Source organism: Volvox carteri (genome assembly GCF_000143455.1).
Source record: "Volvox carteri f. nagariensis unplaced genomic scaffold VOLCAscaffold_104, whole genome shotgun sequence".
NCBI classification, from domain to species: Eukaryota; Viridiplantae; Chlorophyta; class Chlorophyceae; order Chlamydomonadales; family Volvocaceae; genus Volvox; species Volvox carteri.
Window position 1 is genome coordinate 196,318 of NW_003307647.1, and position 17,040 is coordinate 213,357.

Sequence of the window (17,040 nt, forward strand, 5' to 3'; positions counted from 1 at the left end):
TCCCATCCCCCCTTCCCCCCCCGTCCCCCCAGGCGACGGGTAACGCCCTGGATTACAAGGACTGGCAAATACCGCTAGGACGCAGGTTCAGGTGTGTGTGTATGTGTGTCCGTGCGTGTGTATGTATGTGTGTACGATTGTGTGAAGTAGGTGGGGGGATGGGTTTTACAGAGGGGCTCCACCCTATGGTGCTGGCCATCCCGATGAGCCTGCGGGCAGCACCCGGGGTACCCTCCTCCCCCTCCTCATCATGACCACCACCCGTATGTGTGTGAAAAAGTGACGACCTCTGTCAGTGAGTAGTCAGTGAGAGACTTTTCCGAGTTCCTTAACCACACCACCACTACATCACCACCACCACCACCACCACCACCACCCACCACCAGCACCAGTGGACTCATCTGTCCCCAGATCAACGGCGTCATCGACAGCTCCATTGTCTCTCTCCTCCCGGTCGGTCGGCTCACAGGTCTCCCTCACCACAACCTTGTCGGTCCATCACCGTTCCATCATCGGCAGGGTCCCCCCCCCCCACACACACACGCGCGCGCATTTGCCTCGCCACACCTAACCCCCCCCCCTTCCCCACGATGGAAAGCCTCCCATCGCCGCAAAGAAAGGAACCCCTGCCGACCTTTCCCCCCGGGGGGGGTAGCAGCCGATCTCCCTGGCGGGGCCCCACTCCCACCACCACCCCGCGCCTGCACATGTACGCACGTATGTATGTATGCAGGTCCCTGAAGTTGTACTTCGTGCTCCGGATGTACGGCGCGGAGAAGCTGCGGTCGTACCTTCGACACCACATCGCGATGGCGCAGGTGTTTGCGGCCGAGGTGACATCCGACCCGAGGTTCGAGCTCGCGGCGCCGCAACGATTTGGACTCGTGTGTTTCAGGTCAGGGAAGGGAAGGGGAGGGAGGGAGAGAGGGGGGCTCAGTTTCCATTTCTATGGACGCGGAAACATGGGCATGGAGGGAGCATGACAGACATATCGACGAACAGGCTAAGGATACGTATTCCGAGGTGGATGGCGGCGGAATGCAGAGATGGGTATCGCCGTCGCCGTCACCCTTCCCGCAAGTCCCCTGTCCACATTTCTTCTCCCGCGTTTCTCGTCCCCCTATCTCTTTCTTTCTCTCTTCTCTGCGCATGTGTTTGGCCTTTTGGTCTTCCGGCGCCTGATGCGCACCGCCCCTCACCTGCTCCCCCGTTCCCATCCTCTCCCTCCCTCTTCCTCCTCTGCCCGGGTTTCGTGTCCTTCCTAAGGACACGAAACCCTTTTTCGCCCTTTTTCACCACCGGCGCCACACGATCACATTTCCGCCACGACCACATTGCCACACACCCCTTCCACCACACCCCGCTCCCAGACTCCGGGATGTCCCCCGGGAAGTTAATGAGGCGCTGTTGGACGAGATCAACTCGAGCGGCCGCATGTTCCTGATCCACACAGAGCTGGGGGGCCGCTTCACTCTTCGTCTGGCAGTGGGCAGTGCCACCACCCAGCTGGAGCACGTGGAGGCGGCGTGGAGGGAGGTCAGGGAGGCGGCGGACAGGGTGCTGCTGCGGTGGGGGCAGGCGAAGGTGAAGGAGGAAGGGGGGGAGGCGGATAACTCCCTCGCGAGGAAGGCGGAGGGGGCGGCGGCGGTGCGGGTTTCATGACGTCAGTCAGGTGAATCCATGTCGTCCTCGGGGGCAGTACCAGCACCTGCTGGTGTCTGTCCTGAGAGTCGCTTTAGATAGCCGCTAAAAGAGCTTCACGACCGGAGGGGCTGTCAAACAGACATGGTAACAGCTCTGCGGAATCACGCAGCGAACGGAACACTGTGGCAAGCCCGAACTGCCGCTGCTTCAGCTATGTACGATACATTAGCCCCTCCGTGCGGAGTTCGGAGACCCAACCAGCAAGCGGGGTTTTGTGTGTTTTGTCCCGGCCGGGGGTTCCGCCGGCGGGCGCCATGGCACGTGTTGGCCAACGGCGCGGTTCGCGAATCCTGTTGTCCCCCGCGGCCGGGTGGGTGGGTCGGTGGGTGGGTCGGTGGGTCGGTGGGTGGGGGCGGACGGGTTCCTCGCACACCCGCCCTCAGCACCTCCGCTGTTACCTCCACATCTGTTGATTATAGAACCGGGAAGGACTTGAGACGGGAGGGGGAGATTTGTCACTCGCTCGCATGTGTGCATGTGTACCAATGGGGGGTGGAAGGAATATGCGGGAGGGAGGTGTGTGCTTGAAGGTTTGAGGTGAGGTGCGGCAGCTGCGGGGCGCACTGCGTCTGAAGATTTGTTGGAGGTGCATTCTAGATCATCATCGTCATCACCATCATCATCATTATTACCACCAGCAGCAGCAGCAGCAGCAGCAGTAGCAGCGGCCGCAGCTGGCGGGCTGTGCCCCTTAGGGCCCCCTAGGGGCTCACCCCGTGGGACCCGGGGGTACGCGGACTCGGACGGCGCGCGAGGCTGTTAAGGCGGATGCGCCGGGTGACAAGATATCCTACCACCTGGGTGCTGTCTTTGCATGTGCGCTTCAACCAGTCTCATCCGTTTATGTGGAAATGGCGGGGGGGGGGAAACCCGCAATCCTGCACTTTCATTCTTTGCGTGATTTTTGTGAATTGCGTGAACGACGTGTGCAGTGAACTGCCTGATGGAGTTGTTGTGGGGGTTACAAACTTGTGGCTGATACAAAAGCCATGTCTTGTGGCAGGATGGATGTCGAGAGTGTGTGAATGTTTGAGGCGCAGTTGTTTCCAGTGTCTGTCCGTTAGTCAATCAGCCAGTTGCGGGGCAGTGGTAGCTCAGATGCGCCCTGTTTGTGAAGCAGCACAGCACGTTGAATCCTCCGTCCTCTCTCTCTCCCGCCGAGGCGATGGTGGTGAGAGGCAAGGTGATAGCGGCGAGGGGCTCCGGGGTTGAGGAGCGAGGCCAGCTAGAGAAGGGGAGGGGAAAGGGCGGCACTGCGTCCCCGGGGACCACCGCGGACCTGTGGGGCCCCACGTGAAAGGCAGCGGCGCCCTGCGGCGGCCCCGTCAACGCCTGAAAATTGGAGCCGTGACGGTTATGTTAGTTAAGAGGCTTGCTACCGTCTCTGGTATGAGGTGTTCTCCCGTGTCGACAGGAGGTGGAGGAGCCACACGCACTCCACAACCAACCACCAAGTGGCCGAAACCGTGAGTGACGTCAGCTGAACCAGCAACAGCGCTGGCTGGCTGGGTGGGCAATTGCCGGTTTGGACCGAAGGATTGACCGGAAGGTGGAGCGGCCTAAGTTGAGGAATGGTGGGGAACAATAAGACTTCTGCTTTGGGGAGCGGGTTGGCGGAAGGCTAGCACAGATACATAGATAGATAGTGCTATCGCCGTTTAAATCACGTCGGGCCAGCAAAACCGGCACAGGCACGGATATCGATGAAATGACATCCTCCAAAAATACAATTACCACTGAAAGACATACTTTTGGTGTATTCGGACTGCCACCTCCACAATCACCGTCCCTCCGATGGCGCCCATCCGGGAGCTTTCCATGCGTTTGCCATCGCAATGGAGCCCCAGCAGACTCTGTCAGTGCGGCGAGCTTTTGCACAATCATTATTGCGTGTTAGCAATGCGGCGCAAAAGCGTTTATTTAAGTCCGAGCGGTAACACGGCCGCTGATATGGGTTGCAAGTGCAACCTTAACAGCATTAACCCACCAGACAGCCTTCTGATGCCAGCAGCGGCCCCCAAACACCTTCCCAGGTAGGTGCCGAAAGTCACAGAGAGGAACAGGACCGGAGTCATTTCAACTTTGGAGCTATCAGCGTGCGGACTCTAGACCGGCGGAGGCTCCGTCACGCACAGCACAGCACGCTACTCGGACGGCGCAACGAGGTACCACCACCACCACCACCACCACCACCACCACCTAGCCAACCGTCCTACTTCCGCGCCGCAATGGCGGCCTTCCGCTTCGTACACGGTTCGTCTGACAGCCCGCTCAGAGCAGAGCCCCACGCCACGCGACACAGCGACCTCGCTATCAGCTCGTTAATGTAGATGTGCCGAACATGGTACTCAGCCTGCCAGCCGAGAACGTGCACATCTCTTTATCTTACGCACGTCACGTCCCCCCGTCCCCACGAGGGGGCGATCCTAATCCGCACATCCAAAATCTGCACACCCAAAATTATTCACAGGCTGCTGGCTGCTCGCTCGCGCACCTACCCACCTACTCCGGCCATCTATACGTCCCCACCCTTCCCCTGCGCGTTTTCACCTGGTCACACACTTGAAAGGGGTGCACCCGCCGGTCACTCGTTCGCTGTGTACCCGCTGTACCACCTCACCAACCTCCGTTAACGTCAGGACACGCTATCCCACAGCCTACATCTTAAGACAGCGGAGGAGAGGCTCTTTCGCCCCGGCCTGCAAATAACCCCCATCAACACCCAAATCGACAACAGACCCGAGCCTGTCCCTAATCCAAACTCATCCACATATGCTATGCGATACGATGCATTCCGAGCTTTACCACCGTATCACTATGAACGTATTTACATACATATGTACATACACACAATGACCACGCACCGCGTGGCAACCACGAACCCACATACATACATACATACATACATACATACATACATACATACATACATACATACATACATACATACATAAATGCACCATGCTCATCATACATATAGGCCCCGCCCATATACGCAGTCAAATATGCTCCGTTTTGCACCTCAACGCACCCAAATGTCTCCTAGGTCCAAGGCCAAGAGGTGGGTGGGGGTGCCCGCTATAGCTGCCCGCCACTGCTTCTCTCGCCTCAAGCTGCGCGTCGTCTTCACCTCCCTCGCCTCCTTGCCTCAGACCGCCCGCCCTACTTGGCCTCCTCCTTAGCTTCCTGCGCTGCCGCATCCTTGGCCGCCTTCTCCAGCGCCATCGCTCGCAGCTTGTCCGCATACACATCCGGGATGGTCGTCACGGCCTCCTTGTCCCAGCCGACAAAGTGGCACGTGAAGAAGGGCGGCTCCTGTCCTGACTCGACCTCCACCAGGCTGGCCGCGCCCGATCGGCCACATGCCGCCAGGTAGCGCTGCGCCACGTCGCGGCCCCGAGGACGCTCCGTGTGCTTGCAAGACGAACCGTACCAGACGTACAACTGCGTGCGGGTGTGTGTGGCGAGATGTGATCATAGTGTGAATCATATGAGGAGGGATCCGAGGCGCCCCATGGATTAGTTGTTACATACATACATACATACATACATACATACATACATACATACATACATACATACATACATACATACACATGCCGGCCGTCGTTTCCCGTGCGGCCTGACCCGGGGGCGGAGTGCATGAGACTAACCAGCCGTATGCACCCGCCCCCCGCGCTGTGCTTCGGCCCTGGGCCCCCGGCTTTTCAGCCCACAGTGTAATCAACGTCATACACATACATACATACATACATACATACATACATACATACATACATACATACATACATACATACATACATACATACATACATACATACATACATGAGGGAGGAGGGGAGGAGCATGAAAGGGATGGAGCAGCCCGCGTTGCTGCACCTCTTACAGCTTGCAGCGGCTTGTGCTGCGCGCCATCCCTATGTATATGCATCCCTATGTAGTGGTGAGTGTATAATGTAGAGTGGCTGCGCAATCGGGTTGGATAAGGGGTGCGTGCGTGCGTGCTAGCCACGTTAGATGCAGACCCACAGACATACCCCCATCCATAACGACCAGCAACCTTTCAGTGCGACTGTAAGAACCTAACTCTGGGGACCTCTGTGTTGGGTAATGGTAGTCCCTGCCATAATATAAACACACACACACACCTACATATGTACAGATGCACAAATCTACGCCTTCCACACCTCCCTCACCTCTGACCCCGTATCGAGCAGCATCACGTCATCGTTATTGAGGCAGTCCTGGGAGAAGGTGGTGAGCAGCTGGACCTTGAGACCGGCCCGAGCCCCCGGGGCCCCCGCTGTGTCGACCAGGTGAAACAGCCGGGGGGCAGGCCGGGGGCCGCCGCGAGGAGGGAGGCCACCTGAGGGGGCGCCGTAGTCGGCCTTGCCGCCCAGAGCCGCCCAAAATGACTCCGGCTCCCGACCCTCCTGCGGGAGAGGAGGGCAGGGGAACCATACACGTACTTGTGGGAAAAGCGGACGAGTCAAAACCGCCGACGTTGAAACGGGAAGTGGGGTGGGGATATGTTGGGTGCGCGGTACGGTGTGTAAAACGGACAGTGTGTGAAATGCCATGTGCCGTGCGTTCGGGGGAATTTTGTAGCAATGACCGGCAAAGAACTCAACTGTCTTATGCTTTGGAATCTGTAATTTTTTTGTGCGTTCTAGGGGGAGTTGGCAGTGCAGCGGTGTGTGAAGAGTAGCCCCGAGTAGAGAGCCGCGATGGGAGGTAAGAGCTGGTAGGGGATTTGGGTCCACCCAACGAGGCCACGGCACGCCGCGTGACGTGATGGGTGGTGTGCTCGTAATGGTGGTCAAAAGAGCTGTTGCCTCCGCCACCCCTGCGGAAAGGACTGTAGACCTCCCGCAACACAGCGCTTCACTCTCGCTCTTGTAAATAACGCCCGCCTGGTGCAGGAGGACGGCGGCGCGGGAGGCGGGACCCTCTTAGACACCGAAAAGGCGGCCCCGCCCCGCCCGCGCACCTCGACGCTCTGCACTCCCGATGGAGCTGATGCCAACACCTCCGCTACCGCCGCCGCCACCTGCCGCTCGACCTCGGTGCTGGCGGCCCCCTGCCACAGCAGTACCGGCTCGGTTGTCGTCGCGCCCACCTCGCTGGCCCGCTCCAACACGAAGCAATCGTTGCCACACAAGCTGGACGCGGAGGCGGCCACCTCAACTGCCAATCGGATGGTAAAGGAGGTAGAGAGGAGGGGACAATCAACAGGATGTGAAGCAACTAAAGGAAGTGGGGAGCAGCGGAGGAAGTTGTACGACAGGGTGGGTTGGAGGACAGGATGAAAAAGAGTGGGGCGTGGAGGAGTGCGACACCAAGGTGACGGCATTGAGGGAGGGGTTGCTTGCAGTAGCCACGCCGGGGAGGCTATGTAGCTGATGTGCGGCCTCCAACGACTTCTGACCTCCCACAGCTGCCCTCCTCCTGTTCCCCCTCCCCCTCCCCCTCCTCCTCTCCTGCCTCTCCTCACCTGCATGTGCCAGCGCCACCGCCTCCCCCTTCACCTGGTACAGGTGGACACCGGGGGGGGAGCGACCCGGGGCCTGGTGGGCGGGACGAGGACCCCTTCGGACCACCATGGTACCCCTGGGGGGGGGGAGGGGCGGGCCGGGGGGGGGAGGGGGAAGACGAACCACGTAAACGAGTGAAGCTGATGCCAGGAGGATAAACTGATACGCCGGAAGTAAAGAAGCCACCCCCAACCAGTCGTGTCCCCCACCCCCATCCCTACCCACGCCGCTCTCCCTTCCTTTCTCTCAAGCTTCCGAACCGTTTGGACCTCCCGCCCAACCACTACCCACCGTCTTCCTTTTCAACAACCCCAACAACGCCAAATCCATCCCATCCCCATACCCCCCCCACACACACAACCCCGCCCCTACAAGTCCCTTACTTGAACAGGCGCACAAAGTGGCCTGGCTCCAGTCCCTGCTCCACCCGCACCAGTGTGCACCGGCCGCTGTACCGGCTCTTGTGCAAGTCAGCTGCCATCAAGGCCGCGGCGCCCTGCTCCAGGTTGCCGCAGTGGCGGCCCTGCCACACGTACACCGCGTACCGCAGATCGGAGGGGTCTGAGGGGAGGGCCCCGCCGGCAACAACAGCAGGCACGGGGCACGGACGCAGACGGACAAAGGCGCAAGCCGAGGGAGGAACGAGAGGAGGGGTCAGGGAGGTGGACGGGCGGCTCGGAAGGGAGGTGGGCGGGCAGGGGTTGGGGAAAGAGGCGCCATGGGTGTGTCGCGGGGCGGCAGCACGAGGCGGGAATCATACACACGTCCTTCAGCCTTCGGTGCGGGAGGGGGCCGAGCTCGGCGAGTAGTAGGGGCCCCATCGGAATCATCTCAATTAGTTCGGCATTGCCAGGTTCGCGGGCAGGGTGCGTACGGAGATGGATGCATTGTGGGGGAACCCACACAGAAAGGGGGCGAGGAAGGGGTAGACCGATCGAGGCAGACGGAGACGGAGAGGATGACCCCCCCAGGGTCCTTCAAGTTCGAAGGATATCCCGGATGGGCAAAAGTGGGACACAAAGGGCAGAGAAGGGGAGGGAGAGAAAGGGAGAGAGAGAGGAAGGAAAACATCGACATATTTCCCATGGCCATACTGACGAGGAAACATAGAGCCCGTAAGTAACGCAACTCAAGGTGTAAAACACACACACACACACACACACACACAGATCAGGAACCATAACCACAATGAGGGACATACGGGCCATACAGGGCAATACCCCGCAGATGAGACCCGTCGACATGGGTACCACGATAAAGACAGCTCCCCCCTGCAGCAGCAGCAGGAAGTACGTAAATGGCTAGGTGCTCACCACGGCTGGTCGAGTACGAATGCAGTACAACATACGACGCGCCATCGTAAAACTGGCCCATCTCCTGCCTGGGCAGCTCAAGGGAGGAGGCCGCGATCATGGCCCACACCTGCACAGCGGCATCAGAGCCGTCGACGGCCAACAAGGGGACGGGCGGGCAAACAGAGGACAACGGAATTGTTTAGCAATTTCCAGCCGGCACCAATCCCCAACACGGCAGTTCCGCTAAAACTCACTCTCACACTTGAAGAGCTCAAGCATTGGACTAAAGCTTAGGGTTTTAAGATACAGAAACGCTTTTCTTCAAATCTGGAAATCTTCATCTTCATCTGCAGCGGCGGCCTTGCCAAGGTTGGTATCGATATCGGTACTGATACTGATACAGCCAGATAAGGGACCCCCGCGAGGATTCCGCGGGAGGACATGTGTGCGGTGACAATCGACACAACGCAGCCCGCCCTTTTTCAGCCGATGAGACGCAGGAGGGCGGGGCATGTAGCAATGCATGCAATACAATGAGCTTACAATTACAAACGCGGACCCTCTTATTAGACACACATACACATACACGCATACACACACATATACACACACACTCCCGTCTGATTCCGTATTACACACGGCACAACACACCTCACCTGGATTTTGCTGGACGTGAAGCTGCCGTAGGCCGCCTCCAACGCAGCGGCCTGGTCGCTAACCGGCGTCGCGGCTGCGTCGGCGGCCGCCACCATCGCCACCATCGCCGCCGCCGCCTCCTCCGCGTTGTACGGCTGGTCATCTGCGGCCACCACCATCACCGCCGCCACCACCAGGGGTGCACGAGCATGAGCACGTCTTACATATGAACGAGAGCACATCATGGCAGAAGGGCCGCGGCCCAGCTAGAGGCTAAAGAGAACCCGCACCGCACTTGGACTTGGCCTTGGGACTTGGCTGGCGCCTGAGGAGATACGGCCCGTCTGCACCCGCACCTCCTCCCCCCCATCCCCACCCCGCCCCATCAGGCCCCCTCTCTCACGTCTCACCGGTTCCCTTGCCAGGTCCCGGAATGACATTTCCGAATGAGTCCTTGCCCGGAGTGCCCGTCGTGCGGCCGTCCGCGCCCCAGTCCGAGAAGTAGGTGGTGAACAGTCCCGGCTCGAATCGCGCCTTGACGGCCTTTATGACGGCGGGTAGGCCTTGACTGGCAGCGAATGAGCTGCCGACCTGGGGCGATGGAGATGGAGGGGGTTGAGGAGACCTATAGTGGTCATATCGAAGGTATGATGGTAGTGCTGTCTGGGCAGCCAAGTGGGAGGGGGAGGGAACGGGGGCCTAGGTGACGGGGAGAACGGAGACCAGGAGGGGAAGCAGGCCGGGCAGGGAAGGTATGTAGGAAAGCGGAACACAGGGTTATGAAGGCAGGGATAGGTGAAACAAGAGGAGATGAGGGGACGGGACAACTTTAGGGGTTTTCCGCACCACCGGGGAGGAGAAACAAATAAAACTGTTCGGTAGGGAGACTGCAGCATCCAGCAAGTGGAGATCCCGTGGATAGGGCACACAGGTATATTTGCATACATACATACATTCATACATACATAAAATGCAATATACTGACACACATATATGTTGTATATTATACATTACACAACATGTACTTATGTTGTATATGAGATGCCGCCTGTATTTGCAATAATGCGGTTGGAAGGCCGGGTGGGAGGGTGGGGCGTTGGGCCTCATGCTACGTGCCCTATCTGCTTGGCAATCCGCCGCCACTCTTTCCCCCCAACCCCGCACCCCACCCACATGGACGCCAAACTCCTATGACCCCTGTCCTTCCTAGTCCTAGTCCCGAACCGAGCCCCATCCGCGACCTCGACCCGTCTGCCTTCCCGTCCGCACCTGCAACGGCGGAATGGGCTTCTCCTTGCCGTCGGCCCCGCATTCCGCGCCCGTCCACACCCAGATGCAGCCCGCAGCCAGTAGCACAAACTGCCCTCTGGGGTCCAGCAGCGAGGCACTCAGGGGCGCTCCTTCCTTCGTACAGAGGTGCAGGAAGCCGTTGCCACCATTCACCACCTGGCGTGCCATGATTACACACAAGGCCATGTGGCAAGGCAGATGTGGCCAGCCAGCAAAATGGGGTAGCGAATTTGGGATGGGCCGACGAATCGGGAAAGAACTCGCCCATGATAAAAGCAACATCATATAAACGTGGTACAGGAAGGCCGGGTGTGTATGAGAGATGTCGGGGGTGTAAAGGGAGATAGTACGAGTAGGGAGAGGCGGTCAGCGGATTGGCAGCCACTATTGGTACCGGAATGATAGCCTGTGCGTCTGGATCGGGCGAAATGACCTAGAGGCTAGAGATAGTACCCGGGACAACTCCTTTGGTAAGTCTTCAGCACTGGGATGGGAGATTGATGGGGATAACTAAAACTGTACGGGTTGCGTACTGGTACGGCAGTATGAGGAGCGCCCCACAGTAGCCCCTCCGCCGCGTACCCTGTCACTACCCTGCACCCTCGTCAACCCCGTGGCATCCAACCCCATAAAAATAAAGAAACAAAAATATATGCATGCACACATGCAAGGGGGGGCTTTAGCTCAGTGGTAGAGCGCGCGCTTCGCATGCGTGAGGTCACCGAATCGATCCCGGTAAGCTCCAAAATACACGGGTTCATCCTGAAAAGGGTCGGAAGTTGATATTTTTGGGCAGGTACCTGGTTGAAGATAAGGCCTGACATTGGCTCCCGGAGGTTCACCTGCCGACCCCTCGGTATTTGAGGTGTTGAATGGGGAGGTGGCTCCCCATCTTGTGGATGGTGTAGGACGTGATTATAGCGATTTGCGAGCTGACCAACTAGCCAAGTTGTGGCGCCGTTGATCCGCTACATTTGGTTTGATTTGTGAGTTGCTGAACCCAACGAATGCATTCTGAAGTCGGATGGGGTGAATGGATGCCCCTCTCGCAGGGGAGAGCAGGGAACTGCCTCGGGAAAGGGGCTGCTGGTGAAGCTATACCACCCTGTAACAACATCATACACACTCTCTCTCACTCCCATAGCGACACTTGCACACATCCCCAGTGTAAAGTGCGCCGCTCACAAGCTGCATAACGGACGTCGCACACGTGTCTGCCCCAGTGGAGGTACAAAAACCCCGTCTCCTCTCATCAAGTCTAGACCCTTCCCCCCCCACACACACATAGTCCCATCACAGTACTAAGCGCAGATGAGCCTCGGAGGTCACCCGAGGCTGCCGGATGGATGGATGTATGCATGCATGCAGCCCGGGCAGAGCGCACCTTAAACAGCTGCGGCGGCTGCATGGCGGCCGGTCGCACCTTGTCCCCCTCGGGCTCCCGGATCTCCCCGGGCTTCGGTGGCTGCGGGCAACCCAGGCGGCTGAAAAACGCCACCGCCTCATTACTTACATCGTCACCGTCATCCAACACTGATAACTGCCAACCGGGTTGTCGAAATTGGGGGAAGGTGGAGGAGGGCGGGGGCAAGATGGAAAGGAAGAGGGTCTGGTAAGGAAGGGGCGTTTCGGGTGGGGCAGTATTCGGTAAGAGGCAGGTAAAATGATAGGCTGATAGGCACTGACAGGTCACTTCCTCAGCGAGGATGAAGGTTGAAGGTTGGAGGGAAGTTCTAACTTAAGTGGATCTTCTTCTCCTGCATCCTCCTCCTCCTCCTCCTCATCATCATCATACCGAGTTTGGGCAGTAACGGCAACGATGGGGCAAACCAGTGAGATGACTTCAGTGCAGAGAAAAAAAGGAGGCAATCACACGATGCAAGCAGCAGCACATCCACGGGGTCAACTGCCGACATCGGTCTGCAAAGCTAGGTGTGGCCACGACGGCCATCGTGGCTGTGGGTGATGGCGATCATGGCGGTGGTGGCTCTCGGCCTTGAAGCCCTCACTGCGGCTAACCGACGAAACCGACGTGCAACAAGCCCCCAGCCCCACCACCATCACCATCACTCCACCAGAAGGCTCCTGATCCCGGTGCTACCACCCACCCTTATCCCGGTGCCCTCCTTGAACGCGTTGCCCGCCTCAATGGCCCGGGTCTTCTCCCGAATGTTGGCCGCACTGCCGTGCCACACCCACAGCAGCCGTGCGCCCACGTCCTCGAGGAGGAAGCAGTCGCCGTGGTTCAGGGACGCCAGACAGCAAGGCACCTCGAATACCTGCCATCATGAAAAGGCATCCCCGTGAGTTATGTATGTAAGGGTACGGCAGAGGGTGATGCGGTATTGCGGTGAAGAGGAGGCGGGGATGTAGCAGTAGATGAGAGTTCTTGCGTGTGGGAAGCAGCAGTAACGGCCTGGCGTGGTGTGTGCTACTTGCGGACGTTTTACGTTTTGGACCTACAGGACAGTGACATGGCAAAACGAGGAGGAGGATGAAGACGCAGCGAACTTCTCCGGCCGCCTCGCTCCCTACCTGCACACATGTCTTGCTGGCCGATTTGATCTGGTACAGCCGCACGGGTCCAGGGGCCCCCCTAGGGCCCTTGGCTGCGTCCCGGAAGCCGCTGGCGTAGCCCCCAGCCATGTACTTGAGACGGGGGAAGAGCCGCAGAAACTCGGTGGACTCCGAGCCCTGAGAGGCAGTGGCCATGATGATGGCGAGTGCATGGAGGCCAGGAAACAAGTCGAGGGCGTCAAGACACAGCACAGGTAACTGGACCGTACGAACGTACAGCACGACAGCACATGGCAATACAACAGGAGATACATCTCCCCGGGAGACGGCGCGGTGTAGGTGCACATGGATGGATAAAGCTGGATGTCTTTCCATCCCTCGACATAATCAGAATCAGTTCGCAGAGACGGAGTGGAAAGGCGAAGCCAGGTGAAGCGCATGACTGCAGGCCGGTTGCGGGGATGTAGAGGCCGCTGCCAGCCGAGCTCGTGACTGTGCGTGAACTGAGGCCCTGATATCCATCCGCACATCCGGTACAGGGGTTGCGGCCGCGCCCTCGCACCCTCTTCAATTGGCTGGGGTCTCATTTCGGCTGGGGGCTGAGCGCTGTGAATGCGCTCCACCGCCGTAATGGGCTCCCCCCGGGGTTGGCCTTCAGGGCCGGGTTCTTTTAAATCTCCATACAGCATACACCCCAGTGCCACAACTCTAGTGTTTTCCCACTGCTGCACCTGTACACACAGCAGCACGCACGCAGAGCAGGCATCCCTGAGGGGCGTTGTGTTACCTGCGGCTGGCGGAACTGTATGGGTCCGCCCCCCAGCGACTCGTCCAGCTGCGCTGCGAATATGGCCACACTACCTGCCTCGTCCTGCGGTCGGACAGGACGCGGGTGTTGCCAAGTCCCTAACCGAACGACCTCGGGGCTCTACAGGGAAGTGCTTTTGTTTCGTTAGGTTACTAGGATGGGTGGGCTCGGGCCAAGGAAGTATGCGACTCCTTAGCGTCATTTTCTGTAACCCCTTCTATGTGCGATAATGATACGCTGCTATCTGCACCCAAGGCATGGGGACCCCCTTGGGACTTCCACGGGCTATGCTTCCGGTTTTGAGGTTTTGCAGATATATGGAAGCGGAGCTTTTTTTCAATTATGTGTTGATATTTTCGATCAAGTAATGCTTTAAGGTATGGTAGGAACGGCGTATTGGGGTTAGGATTGTGTTTGTAATTGTGTCGCACTGATACAACGTTACGTGCAAAGTTATGGACACGGTTTCAACGTCAAAGTCATGAAGCAAAAGAATGTGACACATCCGTAACCCACCGCACTCGTATCCTTGCCCAGCCAGAAATGGATATGATGCCGGATGCGTCCATCGGCCATGAACGTGTCCAACACCAGGTAACAGTCGCCTGCGCCCATGGGATGCCGATAAAAGGTCAATCGGAAGGTCACCAAGCAAGTAGTAGTTCAGACTGGCAACCTTATTGGACTTTAAATCTCTTGCGATGCTCGCATTGATTGGTCGTGGTTAAGCTTTGCAAGTCATGCTTCAAATGTTCCGATCGGTGACCTACCGCTGTAGAAGTGGCCATAATTTTGCTTCGGCTCCTCCAGCAGAGAAAAGCTTTTCACACGCCATACGCGTAAGCCAACCTCCTTGCCGGCCCCTTCAAACGCGTTGGCCATTTTCGCGCCACTTAACTTTGCGTCAGCTGTTAATGATCCGAAGAGACAAATACACAGCTACCTTCATAACAGACACGCAAAGCTAGTATTACTGCCAATATCCTAAGTTCCCGATTGCATAGAGAGCCGTTGCGAACCACTGGCTCCGGAGCTGAACTGCAGTGACGTTTCCAGTTTGCAGGTTTTGCAAATTATGATAATATTATGCAGTGACAACCAAAACCTAATCAGCTTTGGCTCAATAAGCCTGGTATTCCTGAACTGACTTGCGGGCTTTTGGACACCGTAACCAGATTGCTTCTGCCGACATCATCAGCCTGACTTTGGTATCCTATCGCTGTCCGCAGGGCTCAACTAGCTCCCTGTGCTCCCGTCCCGTCCAACTGGTTCCCAACGGTCTCTGGATGCATAACGAAGTAACCACGAAGTAACCACAGTACCTAACTGGAGCGAAACCGGGAAATACCGTAACCAAAAATAACCTGCATAGTTTCCAAAGAAATGGCAATCACGTAGAGAATTTCAGTTATGGTCATCCCATACCATTTGTGTTCCATGCTTCGCCAACTATAAGCCCCGCCAACCTGCACTCCCATTGCCGGGGGGAATGTCTCCTGGCTGCCCAACGTTATGAACTTATGGATTGCCCAAAGCTGTTGCTTAACACACCAGATCAGCGCCGTTCAGAAGGAAAGCAGAATCACGCTTCCAGTTCATCGCCGTTCCGCCCCGCGCAGGATTACAGGTTCCCGCGTCGCGCACTCCCTTGATCGCTGATTCATCATCCGAACTTCCGTTACGTTGGCGTTGGGGTTACCAATCCTGGGTCGGACCCATGCGACGGTTAGGGACAGGAAAGTTCAGTACATCCGTTATTATGCAACCATCTATCTGTGCACATCCGTATATGTTCGATGGGTCTGCATGATGATAACGAGGTGCTTGACGAACGCATGTCACAGGAAGAACTGAATACAACTTCACGTCTGCAAAACAGCTGACAGCTAAAATAGCTGAAGCCCTAAAAACACTTCCAAAGCAACCCGCAACAACACACCTTCCAGCAGCCTAGACTCCAACTTCAACCGCAACCACAAGCACTCAGCCTCAACCAAAGTCATAAAAGCCGCTCCATCTGCAACACAACCAGAAAACGCAAAAATACGCGACATGCAATTCATCTCTCTCTCGCTGTCCGATAACCGCATGATGTCTTCCATATCTAATCCTACAAACGTTGCCAACAGGACGACCTGCATTGGACCCACCTGCGTCTGCTCATCTCACCACGGAACGCGGGCTCTCCCCCACGAGCGCGGCAAAGCATGAATCGTAATCTAAACTCACACAAGAATGTGTCGCACGCTGTGGTCATGGTGTAGTTAAGTAGTCATGGTGAGATGGCATATGGTAGGATGCGATGCTGATAATGTTGAACGTCATCACCAACCAATGACACACTCAATTATGCGCAGACATGGTCCTGGATGTTAGCCTCCGGAAAATTCCAGAGGTGAAAATGTCCCGACGGAACCGCTTCCGTGTGCTTGGTCGCGCGATCGTGTAAACACACGGTCACTGCTACTCCACTAACGTCATCAACTCAGCAACATTGCAAATAGCAACAACAGCAACAAAAAAACCAGCAGCAAAAGAACAAGCGTGACGAGAACGCGCGTGATGCAAGGGCAATGCGATCGTGCAGCCACATAATCCAACCGCGCACACATGAAGGCTCGATGTGGGAAGTGCCGCAAGACGTGCGAGCGAACGGAGGAATGAATGGTAAACGCGCGCCGCACGTAGTGATGTGCCAATGATAGGTCAACGCAATCCCGGCCAACAGGTCACGTAGCACTGTCATCACGACCATGGCCCCCCATCACCACCACCATCTCATCAAGCACATAGCGCCCGTAAATTCCTCCTATATTTACCACTAAGGCTTCGCTCCTACACTAACTTTCCGGAAGACTCAGGCAGAGGCGCAATGTTAAACTCCGCACCGAGATCGCCAGTTCGAAACCGCTTGCGGACATTGTGATGCCGGACCGGACCGCCGGTGTACCGTCGCGCAGCAACCAACTTCTGGGTGATGAGCAACACAAAAAACAGTACCGTTAACAGCAGCACATTCGCGCGCCTGCCCAAACCACCCGCTCATCAACCCATCCAAGACCTTGGCTTTGTACGCCAGTGATCGTGTAAATACACATCACACGATTCCGCGAATCCACGGCAAGGTAGGAGGCGGCGGCGGCGGCACAAACAACAACGACAACAGGCCAAGACGCATGCGTGAAAAGGATTCCTCTCCACTTCCGGCGCTTCTTCCGCTGCTCCATACAGCCAACATATTTACTCGCTGTGCTCT

The 17,040-nt window shown here is 57.3% G+C and overlaps 2 protein-coding genes across 2 annotated transcripts in view; one reads left to right on the plus strand and one right to left on the minus strand.

Moving 5' to 3' along the window:
* VOLCADRAFT_108307 (uncharacterized protein) overlaps window positions 1-3,001 on the plus strand; it is a gene marked incomplete at both ends in the record, with an annotated part of 12,431 nt that extends 9,430 nt beyond the window's left edge. Inside the window, 6 exons of the mRNA XM_002958719.1 lie at window positions 33-91; window positions 387-438; window positions 470-489; window positions 734-895; window positions 1,371-1,584; window positions 2,867-3,001. Coding sequence (XP_002958765.1) covers window positions 33-91; window positions 387-438; window positions 470-489; window positions 734-895; window positions 1,371-1,584; window positions 2,867-3,001 — 642 coding nt within the window. The remainder of the gene's footprint in view (window positions 1-32; window positions 92-386; window positions 439-469; window positions 490-733; window positions 896-1,370; window positions 1,585-2,866) is intronic.
* Window positions 3,002-4,866: 1,865 nt separating this feature from the next.
* Window positions 4,867-16,139, minus strand: gelsolin1 (actin-binding protein gelsolin; the record flags this gene model as incomplete). Its single annotated transcript, XM_002958733.1, has 16 exons — window positions 15,724-16,139; window positions 14,301-14,389; window positions 13,764-13,847; window positions 12,995-13,153; window positions 12,568-12,738; window positions 11,844-11,999; window positions 10,439-10,615; window positions 9,580-9,760; window positions 9,190-9,332; window positions 8,552-8,660; window positions 7,622-7,799; window positions 7,199-7,314; window positions 6,695-6,891; window positions 6,071-6,137; window positions 5,901-6,007; window positions 4,867-5,148 (listed from the first exon to the last, which is right to left on the minus strand). Exons 1-16 carry the CDS (start codon window positions 15,923-15,925, stop codon window positions 4,867-4,869), a joined length of 2,418 nt encoding a protein of 805 aa, XP_002958779.1. The 5' UTR covers window positions 15,926-16,139.
* Between the last annotated feature and the right edge of the window lie 901 nt (window positions 16,140-17,040).